The sequence below is a fragment of the Nannobrachium achirus genome (genome assembly GCF_963921795.1).
Source record: "Nannobrachium achirus genome assembly, chromosome: 22".
Classification (NCBI taxonomy): Eukaryota; Metazoa; Chordata; class Actinopteri; order Myctophiformes; family Myctophidae; genus Nannobrachium; species Nannobrachium achirus.
In genome coordinates this window covers 14,253,369-14,265,868 of record NC_137829.1, presented here as the reverse complement: position 1 = coordinate 14,265,868, position 12,500 = coordinate 14,253,369, and the positions used below count along the sequence as shown (strand labels likewise).

Sequence of the window (12,500 nt, the reverse complement as noted above, 5' to 3'; positions counted from 1 at the left end):
GTTAGTTTTTGGAATAGATATTTAGATGTTAGTTTTCAGGGTTAACACATATGGTGCCAACCCCGAGTTTCCCGAGTTTGTATTGGTACTAGTGCTGTGCCAACCCCGAGTTTCCCGAGTTTGGGCCGTTTTTGAAAAAAAAAAAAAATTTTTTTTCAAAATTTTTTTTTTCAACATTTTTTTTTGGACCTCCAGAAATGTATTAGGCATGATCGCGATCGCGAAATTGCATGTTTAACCCCCATACCAACCCATTCTTTCAAACATGGCAGCCATGTTTGTTTACATCTGAAGAAAACATAATGGCTGATAAATCATGAATGCCTGCACGGATTTCCAAGCGGATTTTTTTGTTTGAAAGCTGTGAACAGCATCTACACACGTGGTGCATCATCTAGGCATGGGCGTGCACTTTTTACACACTTGCACAATTACATGGAAGTCTATGGTAACCATGGCAACGCGGGACATTGGCCGGAAAAAATCATTGCAACATAAGTGTTAAGATTACATTTATACCTGATTCATAATCAGTTGTGCGCTGGTGGCATGCACCGAAAAACTGCCGATGACAGTCGGGCAGAAACCTTGCAGCTCCATTTTTACATTGCTTCATGTTTTTTATTTTAGTGTAAATAGACAATCTATAAGCTCACAGCGTCCCGCGAGGCGATGCTTTGTGAGGTTATAGTAGATCAGCTATTTTCACTATTTTAAAATGCTTGTAAAATTACTTAAAAAAAGTATTTCATGGACATACAAGGTTTCCACCCGAAATCAGCAATATGGATTTATGTATGCTTGCTGTGTGTGTGTGTGTGTGTGTGTGTGTGTGTGTGCGTGTGTGTGTGTGTGTGTGTGTGTGTGTGTGTGTGTGTGTGTGTGTGTGTGTGTGTGTGTGTGTGTGTGTGTGTGTGTGTGTGTGTGTGTGCAGGCGCGTGCGTGTGTGTGTGTATGTATGTGCGTGCGTTCGTGTGTTGGACACAGGCTTTGATCAGACTCCATTGATCTGCAGAGATTTACACCCTGCAGACAGTCTCTAAGGGTCTCTAACATCGGTGGCGGACCCTCGCTGCACGGGGGGCCATTAGTCAAACATCTGATGTGTAAAACACTCTCCTGGGATGTGAGATCTGTGGGAGAATAGCCCTGCGACGCATGTAAGGGCTCCATTCCATCCACTGTAGAGAATGATCTATTTAATAAAATAATATGATTTTGTAGATCTACAAGCTCAGGCGCCCCACTCCTTTGGGGTGACTTTTTTTTTGTCACAGTACATTCGCACTATTCCACTGTACCATCCGCACATCACCAGGACTGAGCTGCCAGCGATTCTAGACCTCTAAGCATGTATGCGCATGGCACACTCACGCATGCACACACATGAACACGCACACGCACACGCACACACACACACACACACACACACACACACACACACACACACACACACACACACACACAGAGAGAGAGCAAATCACCAGGAGAGAAGCTGCCAGCCACACAGCCAGAAGAGAGGTGTGAAGACGCAGATGATCGTTAAACGATCTCAGTCACCAAAGCAACAGAGCTGTGTTGCCTCTGCTGGCAAACAGTACGGGAGCATCAGGTCTCCATCCATCCATCCAGCCAACGCCAAGGAGCACTTTAGACCAGTTTAGCCCAGGAACCATTTGGACCAGTTCATACCAGGCTATAGGACTTAAGAGTCATTTAAAGTTTAAACTGTAGCGGTTTATACCAGGCCGTGAGACTTAAGAAGATTGTACAGTGACCGTCACACATGCTCCTGTGAAAATCTCTAGTGGGATATGAAGAAGACGGTTGCGAAACGCAAATCCAGGAATATGAGAGAACCGGAGGCCTTTGCACAGGCTTTGTGTATCGTCGTTGTCGGGTGGAAACATTGTGTGTCCAAAACTTTTCGTTTTGCGTTTATCATTTTAAAAATGATTTGAACTAGTGAAAACAGCCGATCTACAAGCACACAACGCCTCGCACCGCGAGGCGTTGTGTGCTTGTAGATCTGCTGTTTTCACTAACTGTGCGACGGCCTTGTATGATGAAGCAGGGCCTTACTTTGTAAAAAAAACATACAAATTTTAAACTTGGGGATACAAGGTTTCTGCCCGACAGTGACGGTATGTATTACAACTACTACTACTACTATTCTAGCTTGCTTGATTTCTTATTACTGCTATATAACTAATATTCCGTGTATTTGATGCACAAGACTTTCAGTGCCTATAATGCTGCTGCTTGAATAAACACTGTGAACTCTGAATGCATTATAATAAGGATGGTGTTGTACTCACTGCGTGTGACCACTCCCTCCAGCCGGATGATGTTAGGGTGATCAAACTGTCCCATGATTGACGCCTCGGCCAGGAAGTCCCGCCTCTGCTTGTCAGTGTATCCTGCCTTCAGCGTCTTGATGGCCACGCAGATCTCCTTCTTACTGGGCAGCTTGAGACGGCCGCTGCACACCTCCCCGAACTCTCCTACGCACACACACACACACACACACACACACACACACACACACACACACACACACAGCAAGGGATCGTCAGTTTTTACTTTAGCCATTTAGGTCTGAACGCAAATCTGTGTCACTTTAGATTTGAAACACTTTAACTATTAAAAAATAGCAGATATACCATCTCACATGCAGGCTTGTAGATTGAAAAATCTTGAACATTTGTGCAAATCTTTGAATATCTTTGACCCTTATGTATTCTAAATCGCTCTTCTGAATCAGTGGTTCTCAAACCTTTTCATGTCAAGGACCCCCATCTCAAAATATATTGTTCCAGGGACCACCCAGAAGCAAATATTTGAGTTACAAATGTTCACTTTTAAAAATATATATTCAAAGAATCGCAGCGCGGCTATGAGCTTGTATATCTGCTATTTTTCAATAGTTAAAGCATTAAATAATTCTAGGCCTATAAATGGGTTAAGTAAGAGTATCAATACCACAATGTAGAAATACTCTGTTACTAGTAAAAGTATCCACATTTTAATTGAGTAAAAGCACAAAAGTAGTGGCAGCAAAATGTATTTAAAATACCCCAAATATATTTTTATTTGAGTATTATGTTTTGTCATTATGCAAAGAAAAGGGTAAAAAAAAACTGGGTAAAAATATTTGTCTTTTTAAAAAATATATCTAAGAAAACATCTGATATCACGGCGACACTGGGCCGCGACGGTCGGCCGTGGTTAGAATTTCTCATTTCCGTGTGAAAGTTAACACCCCGGTCTAACTTCCAGAGTTAGTGAATTACCACAACATGGACACGATCGTGGCTTCCAGGGCTCTTCAAAATAAAGTGCCGTGAATGGAGGCACTCTGTATCCAAATAATTACAAAAATAATGGCATCCCAAGTGTTAAAGAGATGAATCACAAGGCGCGAAGTATTTTCACTACTTCTTAAACATTTCTAATGTATGGGATTTCTTCGATTTCTAATTACTTTGAAAAAGTATATATTTTTTTGTATTATTCATGAAAATCTTGTTTTGAAATAATAATTTAAAATGTAGAAAAAACAAAAAATAAGGGACCCACGAAAATTTGTCCGCGACCCACAAATGGGTCCCGACCCATTGTTTGGGAAACAGCAGTGGTTCTCAACCTTTTCAAGCCGCTACCTCTAAAATAATCATATTTTAACTGGGGTATTTTAACGAATACTAAGAGTTGAGGAATTACATATTGTATAACACTGTTATATTGTGAAAATAGCCGATCTACATGCTCGCAAGATGAATTTATAATGAAACTGCTGTGAATTACATGGCGACAAAGTTTAAGATCTAACAATGCTACTAGAGGAGCGGGGCTGGGGAGGTGCAGGGAGCCTGATCTGACCATGTGTCATTAGTGAGAGATGTTGAGCAAGTCAAGAGTGAATGACGTACATACGGACGGCTTAAATAGACCGTGTAGCTGAACCAATTTCAACTGACCATTAGGATCACGGCCATATGTGTGAGCGTGGGACTGGCTCCCCTTCGCATGCCTGCCCTGCACTAACGTGATGCTCCATTTATGGCCGTTATGAACCATGGCAGTACATATACACTACTTGTGCTTAGGATTACACGGTAATGTCCTCTGCGATCCATTTAACTTGAGCCCCAGCATCCATATTTTTGGGGAGAACCGGAGAACAATTGGCCCAAAACAGCAACGGCCATTTGTTTGGCGAAGATATTCGATGTAGACGGGGAAAAGGCGGACCGAGCACGTAGCCAACTCAGTTCCAGTTCATCAAGTCTAGAGCAGGGGTCTTCAACGTGTTCAGGCCAAGGAGACCTTAGTTGAGAGAGAGATGAAGCAGGGACCCCCACAACCTTTTCATAGATTCCATATAGTTTCATTGTTTGACAGCACGATCATCAGTGTATTTTGGATTCAGGTCAATTTGTGCTTTCAGATATGCTCTTTTTCCCCTCTACACCAAACCTCTTTGCCGAAAATAGCCGATCTACAAGCTCACAACGCCTCGCAGCGTGTAGATCGGCTATTTTTGGCTAAAGTTCTCAGAATATGGAGGCTAGGGTTCAGCAGATTGAGGTTTTCCATGGAACACAGTTGTGAATTGCTAGTAAAATATGTTATGCAAGTGATAATCAAGGGGAGCGGGCCATTATTGAGAAGAAAAAAGTGAAATGGGACATTCTGAATAATGAGTATTTTGCCCAGTCTTAAATTAACTCGATTTGGTTGCACCTGTACACTCAGAGTTAAATTAACAGTGAGGAAGTTAGTATGTAAGTAGGATTTTGTTGAGGCTTTGGTCTGCTATTCTGTATTACTTCCTTATTGTAGCTCTATATTTATACAATATTTATGGATAATGTTATTTACGGCGTGTAAGTGTGTGTGTGTGTGTGTGTGTGTGTGTGTGTGTGTGTGTGTGTGTGTGTGTGTGTGTGTGTGTGTGTGTGTGTGTGTGTGTGTGTGTGTGTGTTAATCTCACAAACTGCTGGACAGATTGGGGCTGGCCAGATTTCTTCTGTTCGCTGCCAGTAGGCCATATTGAACCTCCATGCATTTTTGTTCACATGTGTTTGATATTTTCTGAAATATTTAATTTCATAATGGAAGTCAATGGGTCTCAGATTGACCTGAAACCTTGTTCTATTTGCCAACGCGTTTTATTCGATTTTTTTCTTTTCTTTTACTGAGATTCTTTTTTTGTTCTATATATATAAACGTAACAGCAGTGCTGGGAAGCAACTAATGCTGTTCTTAAGTATACACCTTTGAGGTACTTTTACTTTAGTTTGAGTATTTCTATTTTTTAAAGACAAATGTTATTCTTGTTTTTACTCCACTACAGTTATCTGAAAACTTGTGTTACCAGTTTCAACTACTTTTCAACGCATCACTGTGGCGGGTTGTGAGCTTGTACTGTAGATCATATTATGTTTTTGAAACATTTTGAATGTTGAAGTATTATGAAAGAATGTATATATAAGTACACTCTTTATAATGAGTCCACTACATATAATTCATTACTTATAATTGTAATTATCTTTTAATGCTAATTATTTTTCTCTTTTAACCTTTACTCAAGTAAAATCTTGTAATAAAGGACTTTTGTTTCTAACGGAGTATTCTACGGTACATTGCAGAATTGCTTCTTCCACAACTGCTTCAGAGATGGCAAATTATGTTTGTTTTTTTACTTTTACTTGCCTTGCCAAATCATATTAAAAAAATACAATAATAAATAAACATTAGTAAACGCCAATCCCATCTGCCAGATTGTTTTCAATTCCATATTCACAGAGATTAACATTCTCCATATACCATACACAAGGGACCATTCTTTTCCGTATATCATATGCAGGGATGGGTATTTTCCATAATGTGCAGGGATTAATAATTTCCATATTTCCATACACAGGGATTAACGCTACAGCGGGACAGTTATGTATCTGCTCTAACCCATTAAAGCCTGGAATTATTTTATACTTTAGCTATTGAAAAATAGCAGATATACAAGCTCACAGCGCGGCACTGAGTGCCTCGCTGCGAGCATGTAGATCTGCTATTTTTTTGAAAAATCTTGAAAATGTGTGCAAATCTTTGAATATATCATTTTCAAAGCAAACCTTTGTAAATCAAATCTTTGTTACTGGGGGGGGTCCCTGGAACAGAATATTTTCAGATGGGGGTCCGGGGCCAAAATACGTGTCATTTCGGGAGTCCTTGACATGAAAAGGTTTGAGAACCACTGACGTTAGAAACATGCATTTTTTTCAAAAAACCTTCGAAGGATTTAGAATACATTTTATAGAATCGGGACAAAAATATTCAAAGACTCGCACAAACTTTCACGATTTAAAAAAAAATAGCAGATCTACAAGCTCGCAGCGCGGCACTCGGTGCCGCGCTGCGAGCTTGTATATCTGCTATTTTTCAATAGTTAAAGCATAAAATAACGTTATTTTAAATCATAACGCGTAATAACACGCTCCCGGTCTTAACGCCCTAATATTCATCGCTCCTTGGCGCTCGGCGTCAACAGGCATTTGTCAGGGCCGACATGTTTATTGCTGTTGGAGGAAAGGGAAGGGTTCTCTCCGACGCACAGCGGCGTTTCCTAACTCTCCGCGGTCGCGGTGCGGCCGGCCAACCAAAGCACGCAAGGCGGCGTGGAGGCCTTTGAAATGGATCCGCCCACGGCCCTGATAACAATTAGTCATCCCCGGCGCTGACCACAGCAGCACACAGAGCTGAGCTGCAGTGCATACTGTACTGTCTGGCCTTTCAACTTTCCATGTCCCCGTTTACAGTCCGCCGAGGGTGACTCAACGGAGAGAGAGAGACCCTGGGAGGGACCAATTATCATTCCATGCCGGTGATGGTTGCTGTATAGTGCAGCTGGTTCTCAACCTGTGGGTCGGGACCCCCATCAGGGGGGCTCAGATGATTTAACTTAATGTGCAACATTGTTTTCTCTCTCAACAGTAAACAAACCAACATGAAGTTTAAGGGTATAGAATGTTTATTTTATGCACATTTCCAAAGTGACAATTTAAGGACTTTTTAATACCACTAAAATTACAAATTTAACATTGGCCAAATTGTCAAATATTAGAGGCAGAAATTGTGATAGTAGCAGATCTACATGCTCACAACGCCTTGCGTTGCGAGGCGCTTTGAGCATGTAGATCGGCTATTTTCACAATACAATATGTCATTCCTCAACTCTCAGTGTTCGTAAGGGTGGGGGTGGGGGTGGGGGGGGGGGTCGCCAGTTAAAATATGATTATTTTAGAGTTAGCGGCTTGAAAAGGTTGAGAACCACTGCTGTTTCCCAAACAATGGGTCGGGAACCATTTGTGGGTCGCGGACACATTTTTGTGGGTCCCTTAGTTTTTGGTTTTCCTACATTTTAAATTATTATTTCAAAACAAGATTTTCATGAATAATACAAAAAAATCTATAATTTTTCTAAGTTTAATTTCATTAATAATTAAAGGAAAAATCTAAGAAATCCCATACATTAGAAAACTAATGTTGAAGAAGTAGTGAAAATAGCCGATCTACTTGCAGATCTGCTGTTTTCACTAGTCTGGGTCCCGGGCAAATGTAAAATGTTCTCTTTTGGGTCATGGGCGCGCACGTGCGTGCGTGCGTATAAGGTAACCAAGTACATACTCAAGTACTGTACTTTACAGTAAGGTACTTTTACTTTGCTGGAGTACTTCCAATTTTCAATACTTCAATACTTAGTTGGAACCCCCCCAAGGAACCATGAGGGTCCCTGGACCACACTTTGAGACCCACTGATGCAGCAGAGTGTTTCCACTGAGCCAACATGCACAATGTCAGCACCCTGACTCTGTTTGACCAGAATGGAAGAGATAGAGCCTTCATTGGTATCAATGGTAACTGTGCCAATTCAGGTTGGGGTTAAGTTTAGGAACAGGCATTTAGGGGTTAGGGTTAGGGTTAATGGCTCGTTGTGAGCTTGTAGATCGGCTATCTTCAGTGCATAACAACAGCGTGTGTCAGTGAGGCTTTTGCATGTGCGTGTGCCGGGCAGAGCGGTCACTTCAAAAGACAACTCCCTCTGTCCATGACAGCTGGTGACAGGTTTCTGGCCAGACTGACCCCTCTGTGTGTGTGTGTGTGTATGTGTGTGTGTGTGTGTGTGTGTGTGTGTGTGTGTGTGTGTGTGTGTGTGTGTGTGTGTGTGTGTTGAAAGTTGAAAGTTTGTTTATTTGACAGGGACAGTACTCATTAATGGACATGTCAGTTTTTCACTTCAATGTAAATGAGCCAGAGTTAGCCACAGGCTAATTTTCATCTGTAGTCCCTGGACCTTAGTGGTGATCAACCCCCCAATCCAACCCTTGATGCTGAGTGCCAAGCAGGGAGGCATTGGGTCCCATTTTTATAGTCTTTGGTATGACCCGGCCGGGGTATTGAACCCCGACCTCCCAGTCTCAGGGTGGACACTCTAACCACAAGGCCACTGAGCTGTGTTATTCGATAATACCTGTATGCATATGAGTGTGTGTTCAAGGCAAGATGATGTCACTGCTAAAACATGCAAAGACTCTCCCTCTCCCTCCCTCCCTCTCTCTCTCCCTCTCTCCCTCTCTCCCTCTCTCTCTCTCTCTCTCTCTCTCTCTCTCTCTCTCTCTCTCTCTCTCTCTCTCTCTCTCTCTCTCTCTTCCCATGGCAGCTCCAGGATCACAGGAGTCTGGGTCAAACTGTGGACCGGAGCCGCTGGGTCTGGAAGAACTTACAGGCAGAATAATTACAACCTGTCTAAGAAGCATGCAGATCTGTCCAGGCCCCCTCGCTCTGGGCCCGGTCCGGCCCTGGCCTCGGCCACTGGACAGACCAGACCCGACCAAGACCCAATTACTGAAGGTCACCATTACTCTTTATGTGGTCACAGAGGAGAGGTCTGATTAGACATGCCTCACATACACACAGCTATAGCTACAAGTCTGCTTTGATGTACAGAGATGAACTCTACGATACGAGAGAGAGAGAGAGAGAGAGAGAGAGAGAGAGAGAGAGAGAGAGAGAGACAGACAGACAGAGAGAGAGAGAGAGACAGACAGACAGAGACAGACACAGACAGAGAGAGAGAGACAGACAGACAGATAAAGGGCGAGATGGAAAGGGAGAAGAGGAGGGAGAAGGATAGAGCGAAAGGGAGAGAGGGAGAGATGGAGAGGAATATAGAGAGAGAGAAAGAAAGAAAGAAAGAAAGAAAGAAAGAAAGCCAAAGAAAGCCAAAGAAAGCCAAAGAAAGCCAAAGAAAGCGAGGGATGGAGAGTGAGAATGCAAGAGAGAGAGAGAAAGATAGAAGAGAGGTGAAGGGAGAGAGATGGAGAGACAGAGAGACAGACAGACAGACAGACAGACACAGAGAGAGAGAGCGAGAGAGAGAGAGAGAGAGGGAGAGGGGCATGGCTTTTGTCTGGTAACACCAAATCACATGTTGGCAGCAGGTTCAAAGCCTTGTAGAACATATGCAGTGGACACAGATGGCTTCAGACAGGGATGGGAGCTCACAGAGCAGCAGGCACACTGCATATTGTCTATATTGTCCCCTGTAGCTGCACTCAGACAATAGCTCAGATGGGTGCTAAACCGTACAGCCCAACAGACCCCATCAAAAACATAAAACCACCGTGCAACACAGGGCTGCTTTCTGGTGTCGTCTGACCGCGTCTGCTTCCCAAAAAACAAGTCTGGGAAATAATGAAATAACAATGAAATCATTCCTGCCTTGACATTGTGCCCTGAAGTCGACGGGTATTAGAGAGCTACTCCACGTCTCCAAGGCGGCTGGTGTTAAAATGGATTGAAAACATACACTGTGCACTTTGTATTTAAGTAAAAGTATCAATACTGCACAAGTAAATGTCCAGAATTCAAAATGTACTCGAGTAAAAGTATGAAAGTATTTGCATCAAAATGTACTTAAAGTACCAAAGTACTAAATGTTTGTCTGAAAATTGCCGATCTACAAGATCGGCTATTTTTTATTTTTTTTATTTTATTTTCAAAAAATTAATTTTTCAAAAAGAAAATGATAATGAAATATCATTATCATTGACCCCAAAAAAATGTAGTAGGCATGATAGAAATCGCAAAATTGCATGTTTAACCCCCATAGCAACCCCATCTATCAAACATGGCAGCCATCTTTGTTTACATTTTAGGAAAACATAATGGCTTCTATCTCATGAATGCCTGAACGGATTTCCATTCTGATTTTTTTGTTTGAAGGCTGTGAGCAATGTGGACACACGTGGTGCATTATCTAGGCATGGGTGTGCATGATCCGTGCACTATGAATTACATGGAAGTCTATGGAGACCAGGGGCATATGAGAGTACAAAGGTATTGTTAAATGGCAGGGTATGTGTTAAGTACAGTACTTACGTAAATGTACTTTACTTTACGTTAGTTATTTTACACCACTGCACTTTGGACAGGAGGTGAAAGCCAGACTGCCAGCCGCTCACATGTACAGTATGTTGATTTAATTGATGTATTGCAGGTGCCTTTTTCCTGTTATTCCTTAACTCATCTAGTGCCGTTTGCGTGATGTCACGCAATAAGTACTAGAGTACTTACAGTGCCGAATGCGTGATGTCGCGCAAAAAGTAATAAATTACTGTAACGTTGAGTACATTACCGAGTAGAATGGCCGGATGTCCGGAGACGAAAATCCGCGCTGATTTGTCATCATCACGGCTCCACGAGCACACAATAGTCATCCCATAACATTGAGGTGGACGGCCGATCTCATCTTTAATGTCCATTATCTCAAAACAACACTTTAGAAGCGAAGATGGAGGCAGATGCTCGCTTATATAACACATGTATAAACGCTCCATTGCAATCCAGCATGGCACCACGTAAACAATGATCGGTTCCGGCGCACGACCCGATGACGTCAGACCGGAAGTGATCACGCTGTGGCACTTCTGGCTTTCAAAATAAGAGAGTGCAAGCGGATGGAGCCTGCGTGAGGCACTCTGGACATGATTGCGACCGAAAATCGCGGGCACAAAATGAGTTAATATCACCCCCATCTGAAAATGACTAAAAGACTATGACTAAAACTAAATCAAAATTTGCTGTCATAAACAACATTGGTGGAAACCTTGTATGTCCAAAACTGTTCCTTTTGTATTACTAGTCCTTGTAGTCGGGGATCCACATAAAGCTCAAGGAATAAGGTTGAACCTGTGATGTTCTGCCATACTTTTTATTTCTGTTTTGTTTCAGTGATGTCAGCACGCGTGTATATCAGACAGCAGTGGTGTAAAAAAAGTAAGGAAGTACATTTACTTAAGTACTGTACTTATGCAGTGATGTCATTACGTGCGCATCCCGCATCAAAAACTCATTCAAGTCGCCCAGGGACTCATTCATGTCATGGTCCTGGGGTCCCGGGGATGCGCCTCCATTGGAGTCCATGTTAAAATAATTTACCGGGTCGCGGTAAAAGAAAAACATTTTAAAATTCCACAGACACCACCATTGTTCATGGGTGAAAGCATCCTACTTTACCCTACATTAACACAAATAAAATCCACGTAGAAAGTCTTAAACAGGCGATAGAAACGTCAATGTTTTGATTCCACCGACGTCCGAAGCCATTTTCCGCGCCCAAATTCATTAGGGGCACATGTTTTAGTAGTTTTAGTAGTTCTAAGTTCAAACATTAGCCAAATTGTAAAATAAATATAAGAAATAGGCAAACATTTTGAAAATAGCCGATCTACAAGCTCACAGCGCTCGAAAACATTGTATTGAGGACTCATAAAACTTTTCTGGGACCCATTTGAATGACCACCTGTGGGTCCCGGGACCCAATACATTGAAAACCTAGTAACATCACTGCTTATGTACAATTTTGAAGTATTTGCACTATTTCCAGTTTCCAATACTTTTACTTTTACTCCACTACATCTGGGATTCAAATATTGTACTTTTACTCCATTTATTTGAAAACTTTAGTTACTAGTTACTTTGCAGATATAAATTATAATATTATAAAACATACACTAATGACTTTAGCCCTATTTTATACCTAGGCTATTTGAAAATAGCCGATCTACAAGCTCGTACTTTTACTTTTGTACGTTAAGTACATTTTGATGCCAATACTTTCATACTTTTACCCAAGTACATTTTGAATTCCGGACTTTTACTTGTAACGGAGTATTTTCTACATCACAGTATTGAGACTTTTACTCAAGTAAAACATTTTAGTACTTTTTCCACCACTGTCAGACAGAAAGACCATTTATTAGTAGGATTGTTTAAAAAAAAAAAGCTGTAGATTGATAAAGCAGAGCATTGATTTCCAGGTAAAAAAAACGTAAAAAGTTGAAATATGGATATACCGTACGAGGGTTCCACCAGACAGTGACGATGTACTTTATCTCTGCGTCGCCTTATGAATCACTGCATGTATTCTACAGTGT

At 41.8% G+C, this 12,500-nt stretch overlaps 1 protein-coding gene across 1 annotated transcript in view; it reads right to left on the bottom strand.

Annotated features, from left to right (window-relative positions):
- Window positions 1-12,500, bottom strand: part of epha3 (eph receptor A3) — a 197,778-nt gene that overhangs the window by 37,057 nt on the left and 148,221 nt on the right. Inside the window, exon 12 of the mRNA XM_080753798.1 lies at window positions 2,319-2,504. Coding sequence (XP_080609924.1) covers window positions 2,319-2,504 — 186 coding nt within the window. The remainder of the gene's footprint in view (window positions 1-2,318; window positions 2,505-12,500) is intronic.